Consider the following 23132-nt stretch of genomic DNA (forward strand, 5'->3'; position numbering starts at 1 on the left):
CCAGTGTGCACCCTCAGCATAAATGCATAAACTCCACAGTATGTTGTGTGCCTTTTCTAAGGACAGCCCACACTGTCACCCAGTGTGCACCCTCAGCATAAATGCATAAACTCCACAGTATGTGTGCCTTTTATAAGTACAACCCACACTGTCACCCAGTGCGTACCCTCAGTGTAAAGATATAAACCGTACAGTATCTTGTGTGCAGCTCAAGAGAAGATCAGTATGACTGAATAGTTCTCCAGCTATCTTGTGCTCTCTTGCAGCATAGGCCAGACAGGTTACCATGCTGTGTGCTTTCAATCTATGAAACCTTCTCTGAGCATTTGCAAATTTATATAAATACAGAATGCATTGCAACCCTTCATGAGCTCCCACTGTACTATGTAACTGTAGCACGAGTCTGTTTTTAAATTGCATGTCTAACAACCTGGTGAATGATTTGCCTTACACGCTATGGCTGGCTTGCAAAGTGAATCATAACTCTCTAAACCACCGAGTGTCTTTTTTGTAACAGGGTTAAACAAAGTGGATTCAAAACAGCTTACTTAATATGAATGCTTAAAACTTATGAGTGACATTACTTATCTCTATCTATAAATACTGGAAAACACACACTGAAAACTACTCTGACATGAACACAAACATCATGAATCTATACAATACTGAGTAATGCATGTGTATACTGTTAGGGTTAGGGTTAGTGATAGGTGTAATGTAACATGTGTGTGTCTTGTTTAATGTTCTTGGTTTGTGTTAACTTAACCCTGTCCTTAACACTAAACATGATACACTCACCTTGCACTAGCCTCATCTCTAATCCTAGCCCTTGCACTAAACAAGACATGCACAACCTTATAGTAGAGATAGCTTTAACCTTAACCCTAACAAAACACATACACAACTTACATTAGCCCTATTCATAACCCTAATCCTGACTCTAAATCTAACACTATTATTATCATGCATGCGCACACACACAAGGAATACTGAAACATTTGGTATTTCTAACAGTTTCTGCATTCTGACACAGCTGCAATTATTACTTTTAAGACTTTTCAGAATTGTTCCTTTCACTAAGTTGTGTTCAATCTAATGACAGAAACCCAAAATGTATTTGTATATAATAACAAAAACACACCATACATAAACTGGTGATACTTCAAACTCCCTGCAGCTGGATTTACCACATGTGAATGTGTGTGAGTCCTGAAAAACTCTGGCATCCTGTAAGACTGGTTTCTCTGCCTTGCACCTACTGAGCTCCCATTAGGTTCTGGCTCCCACCACAAACCTGAAATGGATAAAGTGGGCATTCAAGAATCAATAATACATTTAGCTTTTGTTTTGATGTTTTTCAAGCATTTTCTAGGGGATGGTCTTTCCATTTTCCCTTAAATGGATACAGTAGCACTATGGAAGATTAAGTGTGATAAATACATTTACCTGTATATATTATCTGAGGAGCTACACATCAGAATGAGCCGTTCTGGATGCAGATTTAGTATGTGGACATTATAAATGACTGATATGACATTTAAAATGCATGACTTTGCATCTTCTGATGTCCCCCCTAATTTTACGACTCCCCTCTCAGTCTGACTTTGTGCAAAGCCAAAATCTACAATGCTGCAAACAGCAGCTCCAGCATGGGTTTCTTTTATAGAATTCTCCTTTAATGAAATTGTCATGAAAACTTTTCTTACAACAGCAAGTAGCCAGCTTTCCTTACCGAATCATTGCCACATAGCTGCATTGCAGAACTCAGCACAATGATGGTGATCAGTTGCCAGCGGACGGAACGGTCTTGGAATAGGTCCCAGGGCCTCTTGGACTTCTCACCTTGTACAGCAGCCTGCTCAGCCAGCATCTCCTCCATTTCATCTCTGAGGTCGGCATGTCCACGCAGCTGCCTTAGGGCTGAAATGAAAAACAACAGCGTACATTCAATGATGAATTACATTAAGCTGGAGAAACACACATATTTAAGACATATCTAATCTGCAACTACAGATGAGACATTTGCAGGTATCCTCACTGTACAATGGAATCAGTACTTTTACAATAATGCACCACTTGAACACAAATTTCAAGAAAAAGAAGTTATGTCTTACCATAACGTTCCATCTATGTTGTTGATCTTCTTCCATTCATCACTGATGGGTTTGGTTCTGCGCCCTCGGAACCATGTCGGCCAAATGCCAAGCTCACATGCACAAAAACACTCTCGAGCTAAGCTGCTACCCACAATGTCCTTCTCCCAATTACCTCAGATCTAGTTTTCAAGAGACAATAGATAGAAGCAGAGGCCACTACTGCGCAACACAACCCTAGAGACACCACTAGGACCCATAAGATCCGCCAGGAGCCTATGGAGGGGGATGGAGGGAGGGATATGATGAATGGAAGAAGATCAACAACATAGATGGAACGTTATGGTAAGACAACTTCTTTATCTAATGTCGTTAATCTTCTTCCATTCATCACTGATGGGACAGAATCCCAAGCTGTCAAATAGACCTGAGTGGCCCTTATGAGAGAACATTCCTGAGCACCATAGAGCCAAAGGCAGCTCTTCCTCTGGAAATCACATCCAATTTGTAATGCTTGATAAAAGTGTGAGGTTTAGCCCAAATGGCTGCTGCGCAGATATCATCCATTGAAGCTCTAGAATGAAAAGATACTGAGGTAGCAATAGCCCTAGTAGAATGAGCTTTGATATTGTAAGGCTTGGGTTCATTAGCACAAGTGTATGAAAGGGATATACAGTCTCTGAGCCATTTAGATAAGGTGACTTTAGAAACTGCATTTCCCATCCTGGGGCCAGAGAAGGAAATGAAAAGTTGGTCAGACTTTCGAAAAGATTTTGTCCTGTCCAGATAAAAACGTAATTGTCTATGTACATCCAAGGAATGCAGGCAGTATTCACCTTTGTTGGAAAAATTGGGAAAAAACACTGGAAGTTCGACTGATTGGTTCATGGAGAATTCCAAAACCACTTTGGGAAGGAAAGATGGGTTAGTGCGTAGAGATACTCTGTCTTTATGAAAAATGAGATAAGGTCTTTTGACACATAGGGCTTGTAGTTCTGAAACCCTTCTGGCAGAAGTGATAGCCACCAAAAAAAGAGATTTCCAAGACAAAAATTTAAGATCGCATTTAGCAGCAGGTTCAAAGGGGGATTGAGATAGGGCCTGCAGTACAAGCAATAAATTCCATGTTTCTAAAGGGTGTTTGAGAGGAGGTCAACTGTGAAACACTCCTTTGAGGAAGGTTTTGCACAGCCAAGTGGACATAACTGGGGTACCTTGCAAACCATTGTGAAAATTAGAAATAGCTGCTAAATGGACTTGTATAGTAGATGCAGACACTCCATTTTCAAACAATTCAGTTAGATATTGAAGAAGAAGAGAGGCAGGGGCTGAAAAAGGATCCAATCCTCGTTCTTCGGACCAGAAAGAAAACCTTTTCCATTTATCTCTGTACAGTTTCCTGGTGGATGGTTTGTGAGAGGCTAGAATAATGTCATGAACATTAGAAGGCAGGGCTTCTTGCCTGGTGACTAACAGAAGTGGAAAAGCCAAGCTGTCAGCTTGAGACTGGACAAGTTTGGTTGTGTCAACCCTTGAGGGTGAGATATCAGACCTGAACGGGCATCCAGGATCCATGGAGGCTGTATGAGGTGAGGCTGGAGAAAGGGGAACCACACTCGTTGGGGCTAAAATGGGGCAATGAGGATCATCTTGCATCTCAACCGAGTTGCCTTCTTTAGAAACAGAGGTATCAAGGGGATTGGAGATAGGCGTATAGGAGACCCGTGGGCCAATTGTGGGACACAGCATCTCTCAGTGACTCCCCCTCCAGGGGAAATAGGGCAAAGTAGCTGCTGCATTTGTTGTTCGTGGGAGAGACAAAGAAGTCACAGCAAGGCTGGCACCAATGGCTGAAAATTTCAACCACTATCTTGGGATTGAGAGACCACTCATGAGGGAGCAGAATGCACCTGCTCAGCTTGTCCGTAATCACGTTGGACCTCCCCAGAATGTACATTGCTATCAGAAAATGGTTGGAAGCTATCACCCATTGCCAAATACTCATGGCCTCTCAGCACAGGGGATATGACTTGGTTCCCCCTTGTTTGTTGATGTACCAGAATACTGACATATTGTCTGACTGAATTGCAATCGTTCCAGAGGGAAGGAGTGGGTGGAGTGCTTGCAATGCTAATAGCACCACTCTTAACTCCTGAACATTGATATGCAGGTTGGCCTCCAAATTCGACCATGTGCCTTGGACGGTCTTTCCCTGAAAATGGCCCCCCACCCTATCATGGAGGCATCCATGGTCACAGTGGAGCAGGGCTGAGGGGACTGAAAAGAACAACACTAAAGTTGCACTTCTGACCTCATCCACCAAAGGAGATCCTGCTTGCACAAGTTGGTTATGAGAATCTGTGAGACTAGAGGATGGATATTTGCAGACCACTAGGACAGAAGGAGCCATTGTAAAAGTCTCATGTGTAACCTCACAAGGGGAACTATAGGGATGGCGGTAGCCATAGACCCCAGAGCCTTTTTCTGACAGAGTATCACATGCACTTGTAATCTTAGTCTCTGCTGTCTGTGGGCTGAAAGAGATACCAGACAAGATTGAGCATCGAATACTGCTCCTATAAACTCCAGTTGTTGAGTGGGGTTTAAGTTGGATTTTTCCCAGTGTGCAGTTATGCCCAGGGACTCCGCTAGAGAAAGGATGCATTGCAGAGCCATTATCAGGAGATGCTTGGTGGGGGCAGAGTGGAGCCAATCATCCAGATATGGAAACACCTGGAATCCTAGAAGTCTCAGATGAGCTGTTACCACTGCTGAACATTTCGTGAACACTCTGGGGGCTATCGAGAGACCAAATGGCAGGGCACGGAATTGATAGTGATTGGCTCCTAGCCGGAATCAAAGGAAACCCCTGGAGCGCTTGTCCATTTTGATGGGGTAATACACATCCCGGAGGTCTATCGAGCACATCCAGGCATTCTCCCTCAGAAAGGGGAGGATGGATTGAATAGAAACCATGCGGAACTTGGTTTGAACAACTGATTTTTTTACATGGCTGAGATCCAAAATGGGTCTCCAGTCCTCAGTCTTTTTTGGCACTAAAAAGAATCTTGAGTAAAAACCGGATCTGCATTGGTCTGGAGGAACTGGTTGGATGACTCTTTTTTGACATAGCTTCGATATTTCTGAAGCTGCTTCTTCCCTTTGATTGGGTGGAACATCGGGAAGGTTTTTGTGAGGTGTTGGAGGAGAGGCTAGAGGGATGTAGTAGCCTCTGGTGATTATTCTCTGCACCCATCGATCATTTGTAATAGAATGCCAGGCAGTTTGGTGCAGAGAGAAATGACCCCCAACTGCTTCCAGAGGAAAGCAATCGGGCAGCACCTCAGGAGTGCTGATAAGACCGCCCAAAGAAAAAGTCTCTGGAGTCTTGATTCCGTGGACCCCCTCTGCCCCTGAATGGGCGTCTTCCCCCATTGTTTCCCCCTCTGCCTCTGGGGGAATCCTCACCACGTGCTTTACAAAAAGGACCCTGTGACTTTTTATGCCAGATTTTTCCACTCCTCTGGTTCCTAGAAAACGAACGCTGAGGTTTGGAATAACACAGGCCAATGGCCGACAGGGTCTTTCCGGCTTGTTCACACCTGGCCAGAGAGTCCTTTACTTTAGAACCAAACAAGGAAGAAGATTCACAGAATGACTTAAAGGGGTCCGCGAGGTCACAAATGCGCATCCAGGATTGACGCCTCATGACAATGCCTGCACCCACAGCTCTAGATGCCCCTTCGGTTGCATGAGATAGCAGTCTCATGAATGAATTGGATATGAATTCAAGGGTGGCAAGTTGAGAGGCAACCTTGTCTCGCGCCTCATCAGAAACTTGACTAGCGAGAGTTCCAGAAAGCTTGGTGATTAGATCTCTTTGGAGTCTCGTGAAAAGTGCCAGGTAATTCAGGGACCTAACAGCAAAAGTTGCTGAAGCAAAAACTCGCTTCCCCAGTCTGTCCACCGCCCGAGACTCTCTATTGGGTGGATGAACAGTAGGGCTTTCTTCCGCTAGGTCCTTTTTTGTGGTCGCTGCCACCACCATTGCGTCAACTGTCAATCCCTTCGACCAGTGTGGGTGTTCCTCAGGGGGGGGAGAGTATTTTATCTGGTCTCCTTGGTATTGCTTCTATGGAGTCAGGATTCTGCCAAGCACGCTGCACGACCAGTTGTATGAGCTCGTCCGCAAGTGGTCCCTCAAGTAGTAGGCCAGGAGCAAAAAGCCTGCAGGAACACAGATTCCTCCAAAGAGGGGTTGGAGGGCTTCCAGCCACCCCTCTGTTTTAATATTTCAAGGATGTCTCCAAATGAGACATCATCCGGGGGTGACCGTGGGGACCCCTCCCCATTGTCGTAATCAGTGTCCTCAGGGACTCTTCAGGTGAGTCCATGTGCCTCCACTTGCACAACTTCTCCCAAGGGGGTTCCTCAGTGGGATTTTCTAAGGGAGACTCAGAGGAAAGAGCATCCCAAACAAGAATATCTTGAGGCTTTTCCTCCCAGTGTCCCAGAGAGGTGACCCATGGAAGCTGCAGCTCAGAGGGAGCAGAGGGAAGTTCCGACGTCAGTGGAGCACTTGCAGAATCAAGCACTCTTTCTATCATCCAGAAAGCAGGCCCACCTGAAGAAGAGTGGGAGCCTGGAACCGAGTAAGACAACCTCGGAACTGGGGTCACACCCTGCAACGCCAGACCCTGCTCACATAGATGGAGCCTCCAGCAAGGTCGGAGCTGGCAAAATTCTTGGAGCCGAGGACAGAACCAATAAACCAGTCGGTACCGTGCTCTGAACTGAGGAACCCGCCCCCCCAACCATGAGACGGAGGAAGGGTCGATTCTGATGGAACCAAAATCCAAACAGTCGACCTCGGAGCATCAGTGACAAGCACAGTCGGTGCCGAGGGAGAGGAATCCACCACAATTGTCGAAACAGTAAGCTTCAGTACCGGGAGGTCTGAAGGAGGAGTATACGTAGGGGTACTAGGAAGAACAGTACCCAGTCCTAAATGGGGATGAGTCTGAGATACGCTGGGAATCCCTCTGGCTATCAACAGCTGATCCAGCAAGTGCACCACATTGTGTTCGGATAGGCTCCTGGTGGACCTAGTGGATACTCCTGAGGGAGAATCTAGCCGGTCCAAAAAGGGGCTATGCTGCCAATGGGTCCAAGGATGGTGAGTATCGGGTCCGTGGTGTCTGGAAAAATGGCGCCATAGTCTCTAGTTTGGAGACAGGTAGCAAAGGCGATGACATGGTCGGTGCCAATGGGGTACTTGTAGTTAAAGGGGTCGGTTCCTGAGAAATAGTAGTGATCGGCACCAAGGCTGGAGTTGGAGCATGAGAAGGTGGTGCCATAGCCGAGACAATATGGGCCTGAATAAGTGATGGCATTGATGCACTAGTTGTCACTGGAACAGTTAAAGTCATCACACTAGTAATTGGAGCAGAGATAGACACCGCAGTAGTCGGAACCGTAGCAGCTCTATGCTCCGATGAAGACTTGTGGGCCTTTTGCTTTGGAGTCTTACCTCTGTCACCAGAAGGTGAGGAGGGGTCAAAATGTGGCCATTTTTTTGTCTTTGACTGGAGGGGTTGAAGCCTCCGACACAAAAAAAGGGCCTCTGAAAAGGAAGAAGCTAGAAGGCCTTTAAAAATCAACTTATTAATTTGTTCATTCAGCATCCGCTGACTAAAACTTTGACATAGCTGACAGGGAGGTTTCACAGATAAATGAGAAACCCCCAGACAATAAACACAGTCATCATGGTTATCACTGATAGGGAGTTTACCATTGCAGGAGGTGCAATGTTTAAACCCCCAAGTCCCTTTCTTTTCTGACATATCCAAACACACAAATACAAAGAAGTAAGAAAGAAAAGGAGATATCAGCGATGGTATGAAGAGATACCACAACAGTATGAGAGGGTGTACCAACAATGGTAGAAGAAATACCCAAAGAGTTAAGAAAAGGAAATTTAGCCAAACAGGAGATGATAAAGGTAGAAAAGTACACTGAGTAGAGAAATTGGCAAAAGTCCAATCAACAATCAGTAAATATAAAAAAATATTTCACTTAGCTGGTGAGCTCGATGAAACGTGGCTATAAGGCTATGTGGCAAACGAGATCTGGGGTAACTGGGGGAAGGGCATTGTGGATAGCAGCTTAGCTCGAGAGTTTTTTGGTGCATGCGAGCTTGGCATTTGGCTGACACGGTTCAGAGGGCTCGGAACCAAACCCATCCGTGATGAATGGAAGAAGCTTAACAACATTAGATGTTTCATTTGCTGAAGTTCTTCTATTGTCTTTCTTCATGGAATGTTAACAAATGTTACCCCATCTGCTATAGATGACACTTTCAGCTGCAGCACTACTTGAAACAAAAACTAACAATTGTCTCACTATCAAAACTTCATATTTAGGCAGTATCAGTACATGTATCCAGTTCCGCAATCTATCAAAGTACTCCAACACTATAAACCACAGGGAGAGTCAGTCCAGAACAAAAAACTAATAATCCACAATCCGGACAGCGAAAGGCACCACACAAGTTGCTGGAAAAAGTATAAAGAATTTATTGATTTTAACGCCACAAACGTGAAAAATACACGCGTTTTTGTCCAAGTAAATCACCGAAACACCATATTAATTGATAATTTATACACACCTCAATTAAATAAATTAATTACTCCAACACTATCTCTTAACTTGCAGATGTAATGATACAGAAGCTAAAATGTGATTTCTTAACTTTGGCTAGTTTTGTGAGCAACCAATCCCTATTTAGCATGACAATTGTTTTTCAAGGTCCCAGCTCTGTGTAGTAGCAGGATAAATCCCTAACTATGACACACACAGTCCTCAGTTTGATTAACAACTCTAGTACTGGAAGGGGGGTTCCTATTAGATAACCAAAGACACATTCTTTTGAATGCGTCTTGGTCAAACTTAAAAAGACGAAAAGGCAAAATGACGAAGCGGCATATAAGTGAATTCTTTCCCTGGGAAAGAAATCGCTTGGCTGCATCCATTACTTTGCCGTTTTCGTCACTGTAGTGCGATCTCGGAGTTGGTATATTTAAGTAGGGGGTGCGGGGGGCGAAGCCCCCCCCCACTTTATGTTATGTTTTAAGTGTTTTTTTTTTTTTTTGGAACAGAGATTTGTTTTTCCCTTGGAAAAAAAAATCGCTGTTCTAAGCATTCAGGTTTGTAAGCTTTCGCTTACATGTGGTCGATAAATCATCGTTCGCTTTTCTAAGCGTTCGATGATTTAATATAGATCCCTGGAAGGGAAGAGCAGAGGAGGGTAGAAGTGAGCAGCAAACACCTGCGTGCTATACAGGGTGGAACTGGTAGTCCAGTAGCTGTTTTGCCAAATGTAAGTGGAGGCTTAGAGGTGATGCAACCATAACTGGAAATGTGGGTCTGGCTTACCAAGTCATTGATAGTAATCCACATTAACATGCAGGCAGGAACATTTACAGCATTGGGCAAGTAGGCCGTTGCAGTAACACATGCACAATACATTGGCTATCAAGTAAAGTGGTTAGTACTTAAATTAGAAAACCCTAATGGCTGCCTTACTAATGGTCTCCACAATTGACTCTCAACCGACAGGTAATGAATGGATTAACTGATCACAGAGAGTTGATAGCAGCTGGAAAAGTGGGTAAAAATCTCATACACGCAGACATACACACACATACAAGTCTGTTTTCAAAGTCACTCAGGCATCCCACATCACCCTATAGGAGATATCTCATCTGTCCAGAAGAGAAAACTTTAGTGGTAACCTCTCCTTTATCCAGATATGGAGGTGGTGGGGATGACAGTAAAATGCCTCGTAGGCCATCATCCATGGCTGGCAAATGCTTTGCAGTTAAGTCATAACCCCTCCCTGGTAGCTGATATAAATACCTACTGACACAGAGACCTGTTACACTTTTCCTAATGTATATGCACATTTCCATACACAGATACTGAAGGCTACATTGTGTACAAAGTTTAGCACATCCAAGTATTTATCCCCAGCCTACCTGCAGCATGCTTTTCACCAGACTTTCCAGGAGGTGTCATTTTAGCACTGGAATGGATTGCCTCCATCCCACCAGGATGGATGAGCCTGCATTGGCCACTCAGCCCCCACCCCAGTTCCTGCAGCAACCAGGTTACTAACTGGTCCTGTGTTATGTGGGTCATGGTCAGGGTTTTATCCTACTGTGCCCTGGAACAGGCACTAACCCAGAAAATTCTGATGGTTAAATTATTTTCTCTGTTCTATACAAATAAGAACTGAAGCTCTAAAAGAAACAAACACAGCTATGACTGTACGGTGTAATGTACTTGCAATATGCTAAATGTCCACAGTGCCCTTGTCATGTCTTGTTTTTATTCTGGAAACATTTCCATCAGCAATTTTTCATATTCTACTTGATATAGAAAAGTAACATTTTAGCAAGGGGTTATATATCTGTAATCTGCCTACTTTCTATGCTCAAAATGTGTCTACATAAAATGGTTGCTTCACTGTTTTTTATTTTTTCATTTATTTATTGTGTTCAGAACTTGTTCCTCCAGCTCAGTATGCCTTTTCTGTTATGAAGTGTACAGACAAAGTGCCCGGACCATTGAGCAGGTTGCAAAGAAAAATGGCTAGAGGGTGCACTGATAACTATATTACCAATCTTGTAGTGGTCTGTCACTTTTCATTAGAGTTTTAAATAGTTAATGCTTTTAAATATATTTTTCTTGCTGTCCATTTTGCATTTCTAGATGATAGCTCCTATTACAACTATCCAACCTCTTTTAATCATTAAAGGGTATCCACTGAAGACTTATCTACTATTGCTACCTGTTCAAACTTGTCTCTGGAATGACATCTGTGGACAGATGAGACACATTCACTTATCCTTCTAGCTGGAAGGTGGTAACAAAAGCTGGTATGCAGTAACTGAAAAAAGTCCCTTGAATAGGAGTAACTTCTTGGTAATAAATATATAATCATATAAATAATTCCTAGCTGCATATTTCTGAGATGAAAAGCTCAAGTTTATTAGCAACTGCGGACTCTATATCCTTTTGCAGTCCTTTAACATTCATATTCCCAGTGCTTCCTTGCAAGTATCAGACACACAGCTCACCAAAGCTATCATATAAATGAGCTATGCTGTAACTTTCCACAAAGCTATCAGCAGTATAAATGAGCTACACTGTAACTTTACACAAAGCTATCAGCAGTATAAATGAGCTACACTGTAACGTTACACAAAACTATCAGCAGTATAAACAAGCTACCCTGTAACATTACACAAAGCTATCAGCAGTACAAACGAGCTACACTGTAACTTTACACAAAGCTATCAGCAGTATAAATGAGCTACACTGTAACTTTACACAAAGCTATCAGCAGTATAAATAAGCTACACTATAACTTTACAGCACCACCCCTCATTTGTTGAACTTCTGCAAACCAACAAATAGCTGCATCAGGTATATACTGTAATCAATCACTCAACTCTTTACTTACTTGTCTATAATTGTTGTTGTGTCTTTCGGCTTTTCCCGGTTAGGGGTCGCCACAGAGGAACTCCGTTAATGATTGGCAGTTGATTTTTACGTGCCGAGTTGCCAGCCCTCACGCACAACCTTCAATGAAGGTACGCCCATTCACGCATGTCTCCATGCAGAAGACGTTCTAGCTGAGAGTCGAACCGGACTGCGTCTTACTGTGAGGCGACAATGCTACCGCAGCACCACCACCACGGATTTACTTACTTGTCTAAGTAGACAAGACTTACTTGTCTATAATAAACAAATATAAAATATAGCACATACAATAGAAAATCCAGCCAAGGATCAGCTTACTAGTCAATTAGGCTGAGGACTAAAAGAGAAAAACGTACTCATAAAACAAGCAAACAAATAAAACTGAACCCAAAATGTCCTGTGAAAGTGAGCCTTTAGGCATCTTCTAAATGAATACAATGAATTATTCTCACAGATCTACCTTGGTAATGAAGCCTACAGTTCAGTGGCACAAATCCAAATAATCAAGCCTGGACATATGGATTATTAGTAGCCCTAAGACAGTGGAACAGAGTGTATAAAATGTCAGGTAGAGCACTATAAGGTCAACAAACAGGTGAGAGCATTGTCATGTCAAACTGTAAATACCATCAAAAGGACTTCAAAACTGATTTGATATTTAATGATTCCTGTAACCTCTACAAATTGTCAGGTACAATGTTAAAATGCCCCACGTAAAAGGCTTTAAAATAGTCCAGGTGAGAAATGATCAAGGTTTTACAACCACTGATAGGATCTGTGGAAGAATAAGGTGTTAATGTGGGTGATGTTCCTCAAATGGTTTCATCAAGAATTAAAACAGCTAACACTTTGTCCTGGAATATTAACTAGTCATCAACGATCGCTCCAAGATTAGGCATTTTAGACATGAATTCCAGCCTATGAACCATGTGAACAATATGGAGACTATGGACGAAAGATGTGGAGGTCCTTAATGTGGCATAAAGTGCTATGGTAACAGCATCGAAGGGACTGACGTTGAGCCTGGTAATGGACATCCAAAGTATGTCTTCTATATCCAAGTAATCCATACATCCCTGAGGAAAGGAGATGTATAACTATTATCAGCTTGACTGTGGTATTGTAAACCTCTCCACTGGACCTATGACAGGAAGATTACATACTGTGTGTAAAATCAGACCCAAGAATGGAGCCCAATAAATTTCACAGCTAAGGCAATACAGAATGAATAGACCCTGCAGACCACTTCTGAATACAGCTTGTGAGAAAGAAGGCAAACCAGTTAAGTACTGTCCCAGAAAGCCCACAATGTATCTGAAAGTTCTCCAAAAGGACCGGTTGGCAGGCCATTCCTACATGAGGAAGGTTGATTGCGGACACTGGGGTGCTGCACTTCTGAGTGTGTTGTCTTAGTTACAACAGAGTCCCATCTGCTTGAGTATGTGGTAGCTCAGGTGGATGTAAAAAGATCTCACTGCACCTATCAAAAAGAGTAGGTGAAGCTCCCCAATGACCTGGCCACATTTCCCCTAGCAGTATAAATACCACCTTGGCTCTCCTCTAACAGGAGGCCACTAGCCTAGTGGGACTAATCTGGTCAGCAAAGGATAAACAAATGCATTTTATTTATTTATTTTACATTTGTTTACCAGAAAAGTCCGACTGGAACTAGATCCATTTACAGCGGAGGCCCGAGGAGAAAAGCTCCACATCAAACAATTTTATACAGTGATATAAATAAAATCAAGATATATCATACAATAGTTTGCTCCAGGCAGGCTTACTTTACACATATTGGACCCTGGATGTTGGTATTTGGGAAAAAAATACACATTGACTTATGCAATCAAAGAGACATCTCGCAAGACATAATAGTAGCAAATAGTAGGCCCTGTATGGGAGTTTCTGAGTGCTGCGTATTAGACATAGTAAGCAGTGAAAGACAGGAGGGTAGCAAGAAAATGGGGGAGAGCAGGAAAGCATTTAAGTAATGCAAGAACGGAGCCAGGTCTGCATGAGGTGTGGCTTACGTGACTTTTTGAACAGTGAGATGGATGTTGCTGAAGAGATATTTTGGGGGAGGTTATTCCATTCCTTAGCGATGGTATGAGAGAAAAGAGCTTTCCCTGCAGTGTTGTTGGCTTTGGATATACAGAGCAGGGTCTTGTTGGATGAGCATAGAGGACAGTTTGCTGAGTATTGGTTTAGTAGCTGGAGTTTTGTGGGGATTCTTTAGTATGTTGAAGGTGAGCACTAGTTGGTGGTACTTAAATTAGTTGAGGAAGTTCTAACCATTTTAACTCCTTTAAGGCAAAACAGTGATGACTTCTAAAAGTGGAGTTGTTGGCGAATTTTGAAATTTTATTGTAACATGATTTAAGTTTGCCTAAGTCTATTTTCCTGATGTGAATTTGGACAGGTGATGCATATAGTAGGGTGGACAAGGGGTGAGTTTGGGCTAGGGTGATCCGTGCTTGGTCTGGTATGACTTGTTTGTGTTTGTATAAAGTTCCAAATTTGTTGTGTACTTTTTTAATGGTTTGGGAGTTATGGACATCAAAGTGAAGATCCTTATCTATTTCAACACCAAGGAGCTTAGTATGGGGGGGGATAGAGAGATTGTGGTGCCTTTTTTGGAGGTGATGGTGAAGGAAGGAGGTGTGGTTTTGGATTTTTTGGGAGTGAAAAGAAGTAATTTGGTCTTGCTGGGATTTAGAATAAGTTGGATAAATTGGCAGCTCAAGGCTGTGTTCCACAGAGCCATGGCTAGTCTGCAGAGGGGGTAAGAATGGGTACCCCCATGCTGGTTTATGTACCACATGACAGTGGTGTTGTCCATCCTTACCATTAATTGTCCTGGAAGAATGTGGTCCTTGAAGGCTGTCAGAGCATTCTGTACAGCTAACATTTCTTTTTGATTGATATGCAGGTGCATTTGACTTGGGTTCCATTTGCCCTGAATGCACTTCCCTGCCAGGTGAAACCCCCATGCATAGTCTGATGCATCTGTTGTTAGGGTTTGGGTGACAGGGATTAGAGTGAATGGTAATCCCTTGTTTTGGTGGCAGGCCTCTGCCCACCAAAGGAACTCTAACTGTAGGCAAGGTATGACTGTGATCATTGCTTCTAGATCCTGAGAATGTTGACACCATAGGCTTTTTAGATACCATTGTAGTTTCCTCATATGCAGTCTTGCATATGGAATTAGTAGAATGCAGGAAGCCATGAACCCCAAGGCTTGCAGTATTTGTCTTGCAGATAGCAACATTTTTGTGGCCATTAGTTTGAAGTATGTTGTCAAATGAATTTGTTTCTCTGGCGTGAGGAAAATCATCTGGGAAGTTGTGTTCAAGCTTGCTCCCAGGAATATAATTTGTTGAGAGGGTACCAGATGTGATTTCTTTTCATTTATGCTGTACCCCAGACAAGTTAGCACCTTTTGTACAAATGCCAGATGATTCAAAAGTATGTCCTGACTTTCTGCCTGAATTAGACAATCGTCCAGGTATGGATATATTTGAATATTTCTTTGACTGCAAAATGCAATGACTGGAGCTAGGCACTTTGTGAATACCCTGGGGGCAGTAGATAAGCCAAAGGGCAGTGCAGAGAACTGATAGTGCATGTAGCCTGCTTTGAAGTGTAGGTATCTTCTGCAAGATTCCCTGATTGGGATGTGCAGGTAGGCTTCTTTTAAATCCAGTGCTGCCAGCCATGCATCTTTGCCTAGCATAGGAAGTAACTGGTGAAGAGTTAGCATCTTGAATTTTGGGATCACCAAAAAGATGTTTAATATAGAAAGGTCCAAGATAGGACACCAAGAGTTGTCTTTTCTGGGTACCAAGAAAAGTCTTGAGTAGAAACCTTGTCCCTTTTCCTCTTCTGGAACAGTTTAAATAGCCTTTATGCTTAAGAGAGAGAGAACTTGCTTTTGAACCTCTGCCCACTGATTTGGGGGTAGATCTGGCCAACTGTTTGGGGTTGGTAACGTGTGGAAGTGAAATCTGTATCCTTGGGGAACTGTTTAAAACCCATTTGTCCTGGGTAATGAGTTCCCACTTTTTTGCCTGCAGAGAAATCTTTCCCCCTAAAGGAGCAGTCACTTGACAAGTGCTTGAAAGTTTTAAGGTTAAGTCATTGAGACGGTTTACCATAGGATGGAGTCTTACTACCCCCCTATTTGGAAGTGGGAGCCCCCCACTGTTTAGTCCGGTGTGTACCCTGGGACTGAAGCCTGGGTGTTCTGCTGGTTCTGGGTTTGGATTGAGAAGGCCTGGAAGAGGCAGGAAAAGACCAATTCTTAGACAGCCAATGCCTACTAAATCTTGGCGGTTGTACTTGTAGGAAATCTTTAACTGTTTGCATAGATTTAGCTTTTTCCTCCATCTTTTTAAGAAATTCTTCTGCTTTGTTGCCATACAGGTGGTCCTGATTTAAGGGAGCATCCAGCAATTTAGCTTTAACACGATCTGGCAAAGATTGCTCCTTAAGCCAAGAATGCCTTCTAAGTACAGGCCCAATGACAGCAGCCCTGCAAGATGCCTCTAGTGAATCAAAACCACACTGCAGAGTATGCTTTCCAACCTGTTCAGCAGAATGCATTAAATCCTGTAAATCCTTATTTTCAGCACAGTCAGGAATCAACATAATTTTCTGTTTAAGCAATCCAATGATATGCTGCTGATACTTTAACATATGAAACTGGCAGTTTAAGGCCCTAATGGCCAAAGTTGCAGAAGTGTATAATTTCTTACCCAATCTATCCAGCACCCTGGAGTCTCTATCAGAGTGGGTAGGATTTTTGGCAGTAGTAATCTTGATGCCCTTGGGTCCCTGTGAAATGGTCTCAGGATCCACAGTAGGATTTTTAAAGAGGAACTTGTGAGAGTCAGGAACCTGTAATATCTATCAGGTTTTCTGGGAGCAGGAGATAAAGAGTCAGGGGCCAAGCTAGATTCAGAAAAGGCATAATCAACAATGTCTAGTACAAGAAGGATAGCTAAAGGCCTTTGCTGGGGCAGGAGTAAAAAATCCCTAAGCCTCTTTTTAGAATCAGAGTAATCCTGGCTTTCCCAGCGAAAGTGCTCCCTAAGAGTATGCAGGGTTTCACCAAAAGAGAAATCCTCTGGGGGGGCAGAGGGAATAGAGTCCTCTGCATCAGACTTCTCATAGGTAGATAAGGGCAAATCCTGGTCCTCAGAGGAAACAGACATTTCAGAATCCTGGTCAGAACTATCATAAGCAAATTCAGTCCTAGGTCTCTTAGAGGGGGAAGGTTGGCTTCCCCTGATTAAAGTAATATGGTCTTCAACCATTCTTATCATCTGTTTTTTAGGCATAGAGGCCTGACCATGCGGTCTGGGCATTGGTTTTCTAGGCATAGTTCGAGTTTTAGGCCTTGAAGAAGAAAATGGAGTTGGTTTAATATGCAAGTCAGTAGGCCTGAATACACCCTCAGAAGCCGGTGCCTGCACAGCAGCTCCGGACCCATCCAAGTTAGAGACATCCGCAGGTTCCACAGTTGAAGCATCTTGCAGCATCTGAATGGGTCTCAGTAGAGGCCTGCAAATCTGAAGTGGCGGGTATCAGGGGCTGTGAAAGCGCCTCACTGAGCACCTGCAAACTGGTGACTGGCTTAGGAGAAGCGTCGTCGGCAGCTTTGGACCTAGGCGGCCTGTCTCTATCTTTATCTTTGCGTTTTTTCAGAATGTCGGTAGTCGGATGGCTTACCGGAGACATATCTGGATAATTGAACCGAGTACCAAAATATTTAGAAGCGTAAATATACCGATGACGAATAGTTTGTTACTTAAATAAGGCACAAAACCGACAGCGAAGTATGTCGTGGTCAGGGCCTAGGCAAGGAATACAGTACGAATGAAAATCTTTGTGAGGTATTTGCTTTCCACAAGAAATACAATTATTGACTTTTACTGACATCAGTTTTGAGCAAGAAAAAGTTTTCCCAACGGGGTATTTAGCTTTAGTTGAAGACTTTGGTTCTGAAACTCGAAAATGAAAATTTCAGGAGTTGGCCGACTGGCACTTGTAAACTGCTTCTACTTTGGGCACCGCAAGAATGACTGATATAATGGCGTCGGCTGCATGCTTTATAACTCTGACTACCTGATATCACGGAAGATAAGACAGCAACTGACGCAGGACCCAATAATAATAATCAGGCCAACTGAGGGCTACTGCAAGCAGATAACCCAAATGTGATGACTGCAACAGTGAAACACGAAGAACATCAACAGCATAATGAACACCAGTTGCATACTACAAATGCCCTTGTTGGCGTCCTTTTGCTGGTCATCATGTCAGCAGGCTGAGTTCAATTAAAAAATAAACAGAACAGCCCAACGAACTCCTCTAACCTCAATAATAAGCTGATATGGCACAACGAACTCCCCTAGCAAACTACAAACGCCCTTGTTGGCATCCTTTTGCTGCTTGTCTTGCCAGCAGGCTGAGTTTAATTAAAAATAAACCCAACAGTACAATAAACTCCTCTAGCCCCAATAATAAGCTGCTACAGCACAACAAACTCCACTAGCATACTACAAACGCCCTTGTTGGTGTCCTTTTGCTGGTTGTCTTGCCAGCAGGCTGAGTTCAGTAAAAAATAAACACGACAGCACAACGAACACCTCTAGCCCCAATACTAAGCTGACAGGAAGCTATCCCAACCCATTTGTACAGCGGCAATGGGCTATATTAATTCAATCTGCTTCAACATACATATATCCACTATGTTACTGTCAGCACTAGACCATTTTGAAGCTAGAAATCATGTATCCCAACAGTTATATTGTGTTTATAAACATTTAAAGCACTATAAGCTGTCTTTTAACACAGACGCTGGTAGAAACCTACCGTTAGTGAGTTAAGCAGCCCAACCGCAGGACCGATGCAAGGGAGTGTGTGGACAGGATTCAAACATGGTGCCTCAGACCCTGTCGGCTATTAGTAAACTTTCCAGGGGAAACCTTGTTAAAGGGGAAGGGATAGGCAGTGAGGATGTGGTAAGGCTAGAGGAGTGGAAAGTTGGTGGGGAAGACAAGGGCTCTGGAGAACCGACTACAGCAGAAAAAGTATCAGTAGCTGCAGAGATATGAACTAAAGCAAGTAGGTATGTTTTACTTTAACTTAGAGGAAAGTACTGTTTAGTAGTTGTAAATGTGGGTAGTTTCACAAGGAGGGAGGTGGCTATTTAGTAACTGTAGAATGGGGAATAGGACTTAAAGAAATCTACCAGCTTATGGTATAATGGGGAAAAGTTTGGAGATAAGTGGTAAGACTAGCTTTACATGGCAAAATGCTGCCACCCAGTGGCAAAGAGAGATAGTGAAAAGCAGAGATAAGCAGTTCCTCTATATAGTAATGTATTCTGGGGTTGAGAGATACTGGAGGGGGAATATTGACAAGTGGTCTGCGGTAGGCTGCCAAGAAACACACCCATGGATGGGCAACTAGCACATATGGGTATTAATAGATTAGTGCACAAGTAGTTAGTTGTAGGCTACATACATTCAAAGTCTTTACTGGGGAAATCTGCAGTAGCTATCTTATGCAGCCTGGCTGGAAGGCAACAATTCTGGGTGTCTTCTTGGGTTTGGCCGGAGGTAGTCTTTGTACCCTAAAGGCAGGGAGGGAGCACCCGGGGCGGTGTACTGTAATGTCCAAGTGTGCAATCTAAACAAGTCCCATTAATTATTCGACCAGCCATCTCCTACAAAGCTGACTGCTTCTCCAGATGACTTGCACAGACTATTTGAACAGAGACAACAAATCTTACGATCTCACAACACTAAAAGATCATGAGGCCCTGGATTCTCCTGGTGAGGAACCTCTGTGGTCTCTCTAGCTGCTGCATGTGCTTTGTGAGGTACATGCCGAAGGGGGCTTTGTACTCAATAATTGGTCTTATAATCTTATGATCTCTTTGTCCCTGGATGAGATACCCTTACTTACTTCACCTACCTCATAAGTAAGGGTATCTCATCCAGGGACAAAGAGGTCAAGCAGAGTACCTCATTATCCCTTTTTAAGTGTAAACCTGGATAACTGGATAGGAAACAGAAAATGCACTCCTGGGATTCCACCTGTGTCCCTACTGAACAGGGGCTCTGGGTGCTGACTTGTCTAAACATTGGTTAAATTCTTGGCTAGGCATATAAGGGCCTCAGGGCCAAGAGCCTAGTAACCTCGTATGATCCTATGATCATTAGCCATTCAAGTAAGAACCATCATGCTACAGTGAGCTTAGAAGTCAGATTGAAGCAGATCCTGGAGTTCAGCAGCATTAGTAACACCAAGCTGATTGGTTACTACTTTCTCAGTATCTTTCCTAATAAAAAAAGGTTAGATACAGGGTGATAACTATCCTGAGTGCCCAAAATCGAAGTAGAATTCTTGAGGACTGGGGTAACCAGAGCCTCCATAAAAACAGATGGACATGCCAATGTCCTCAGACATAACTGGGCAATTCCAAAAACAAAAGGACCAAAGACTCCCAGTAAGACTTAAGTAGCCTAGTAGTACCAAAGTCCAACTCGTATACAGTGGGATGCAAATCTGACAGCAGATGTATGATCACTTAAGAAGTTAAGGTCACTGAACTCACCTCAAGCCCAATCTGTCAAATCTAGGTCTTGGGCATGTGCAAGGCCATTCTGCACCCCCAGGAGACCACCTCTCCCCCATTTAATTCAGCTCACCTTGTCTCAAAAGATGTAAGCAGCCAGTTACAGTCTTGAGAACTAAATGCCCACCAGGTGATCAGACAGACTAGATTAAACTGTCTGTAAAACTGAGAACAGCATTACTGGTCAAGTCAAAGCAAATGTCTTCCTGAACAGACACAACACCTTCTTATAGGAGAGCCCAGACTGGAACCTAGAGTAATGCAGGCCAGGTGTCAATCTGTCCTCAAAAAGATGGGCATGTTTTGCATAGATATTTATATATGCCAAGCAGACCTCAGAGAATTTTTCATTTGCAGACAGCAAATGCTGGAGGTGTGATGGAGAAGAGATAGGTAATTGGGAATGTGTTCTGGGAATGCAACACGCTGGTAGATTTAAAAAATTCCCTACAGAATGTTTTGTCAGAAATGTTGGGGCAGCATATCGTAATTTAGGAAATTATTCATTTGAGCTGGGATGGAAGCTCCGAATTGTACAGACATACTAAGTTTAATATTAGTGACTGCTGAAAAAGCAACTACAAGAAGTAGAAATCAAAATGAAAACCAACAAAACTGAAGTGAATATTTTAAAGGAGATTAAAAAAACTGCAGGGGGATCCTTTGAAAGTAAATGGAATATGTGGGAACAATATAAGCAGACTTAAGGGATGGAGAAGAACAATTCATGTAATGTCGGAGTGAATACTTATTGTTAAAAAGGAAACTGGCATACTGCATGAAAAATGTTACTATGGCTTGTCTTCTTTTATATTAATTTAGGAGCATGAGTCATTATTTTAGTTGAAATTTAATAACAATATTTACAAAAAATTAAAAAAAAAAGGAATATTTCCATCAGTGCCCTATCCTTCTGCCTCTCTAGTAGACTGTGCAGAGGTCAGAATCATCACTTCTCTATCTGGCAGCTAAAGCAGGACATACAATCATGGGGTAAAATACCCAAGTGCTGCTGTTGATGCTGCTGCAGGGTTGCTTTATTCTGCTAACAGCAGCTGAACACAGTCCTAAAGGTGTTCTTTGAGCACAAGAAATAGAAGAGTGCTATTTGGACGTCCACATCCCACCCACACCCCCACTAAAGGAAACCGTTGTAAAAATATTCTCCAAAGCCAACTTTGGGCTTCTAAAAACTGAGGTGGCAAACTTCACAATGCCCATGCAAATGGAAAACAGGTGCATGACTGCTGGATCATACACCAATGCACTGTATGAGCACATACACATGTACACGGAATGGGCCATACCAAACAGAACCAAGATGCTCTCCTCCACAAAAAGGAAGCCAATCTGGTGGACCCCTACCATCAACAAACTTTACAACAGAAGAAAAAAACTGTTGCAGAAAAGAGTGACATCCCAAGATTGGAAAAACTCCCTTGTTAGCCTCAGCAAAAAACTGAGATCCCTCAACAAAGAATCTAAAGCTAGCTACGAAAACAAAATAGCTACAGATTCTAAAGTCAACCACAAGGCATTCTACAGATATGTCAAGAATCTACATGGCAAGACTCAGATCTGCTCTGAGTTACAGCACAGAACAATAATATTGGCCGACAGGTTCGGTGCAAACTTCACCCCCCAAAGGGCCCATCTCAGTACCTGAGGAATGCCAAGTCCCTATCATCACGGATACACAGGTAAAAAAACGCACTGTCCAAAGCCAAGAATACAGCTTCCATGGGACCTGACAATATCCCGGGCTGTGTCCTACATGAACTACCAAATGAACTGGTACCACACCTGAGTACCATGTTCAATCACAGCCTCGTTTCAGTCTTTGTTCCTGCCGAATGGTGCACTGCTACGGTCATCCTGCTCCACAAAGGGGGAGCGACTACAGATCCTGGGAACTACTGTTCCATTATCCTGAAGAATCTATGTAAGGCCATGGAGCGCATCATCATGGACCTTATTAACACGGACATAGGGAATCTCTAAACTCTGGACCCCACGCAGTTTGGGTTTGTGAAAGGTAAATCATGCCTGCTCAACGTGATAGACTTTTTCGAGTCTGTCACCAGAGCTGTGGATGAGGGAAAGGTAGTTCACACAGCCTACTTAGATCTTGCCAAGGCTTTCAACACCATCCCTCACTCAGGAATCATAGATAGACTCACTAAACTAGGCATAAACCCCTATGTCATAATATGGATAGTCAACTGGCTCACTGATAAAACCCACACTGTGAAAGTAGCAGACTCCAAATCTGACTACCGACAAGTTACAAGTGGTGTTCCACAGGGATCGGTCCTGGATCCTCTCCTGTTTGGCATCTAATTCTCAGAAGTCTCAGCCAACACAAAGGGACTCTGGTTGACTAAGTTCGCAGATGACTGCAAACTGGGAGCCATTATCAACTCTCCAAAGGACGTAGACATCCTACAACAAAGCCTCACTGAGACCAATGACTGGCTCAAGAACCATGGCCTTAAGCTCAATGCCAAAAAGTGCATTGACATTCCCTTTGGGAAAAATTTGGTGCCCATGAACTACCACATAGGTGGAAGTCCACTAAACACCGAAGGAGTGATAAGAGACCTGAGGACACAGGTAGACAGCAACCTCTCCTTTGATAACCACATTGCCACTGTGGTCAGAAAGTCCTTCTATGTGGCAGATCTCATCACAAAAGGCTTCTCATGCAGGAAGAAAGAGTTCACAATCCCTCTCTACTCGTCCCTCATTAGACCTGTTATAGAATACAATGCCCCATTTGGTACTTACCTCACTAGACATCTACAAGAACTGGAAAGGCCACAAAAATACCCAAGAGGATCTTAGGC

At 43.2% G+C, this 23132-nt stretch overlaps 1 protein-coding gene across 1 annotated transcript in view; it reads right to left on the reverse strand.

Annotated features, from left to right (window-relative positions):
* The window catches only part of SLC2A11 (solute carrier family 2 member 11), a 466200-nt gene that overhangs the window by 171784 nt on the left and 271284 nt on the right, over positions 1 to 23132 (reverse strand). Inside the window, exon 7 of the mRNA XM_044068682.1 lies at positions 1733 to 1920. Within this exon, the coding sequence (XP_043924617.1) occupies positions 1733 to 1920 (188 nt within the window). The remainder of the gene's footprint in view (positions 1 to 1732; positions 1921 to 23132) is intronic.

This window comes from Protopterus annectens, chromosome 4.part0 (assembly GCF_019279795.1).
Source record: "Protopterus annectens isolate FY-2018-M chromosome 4.part0, PAN1.0, whole genome shotgun sequence".
In the NCBI taxonomy this organism is placed as follows: Eukaryota; Metazoa; Chordata; order Ceratodontiformes; family Protopteridae; genus Protopterus; species Protopterus annectens.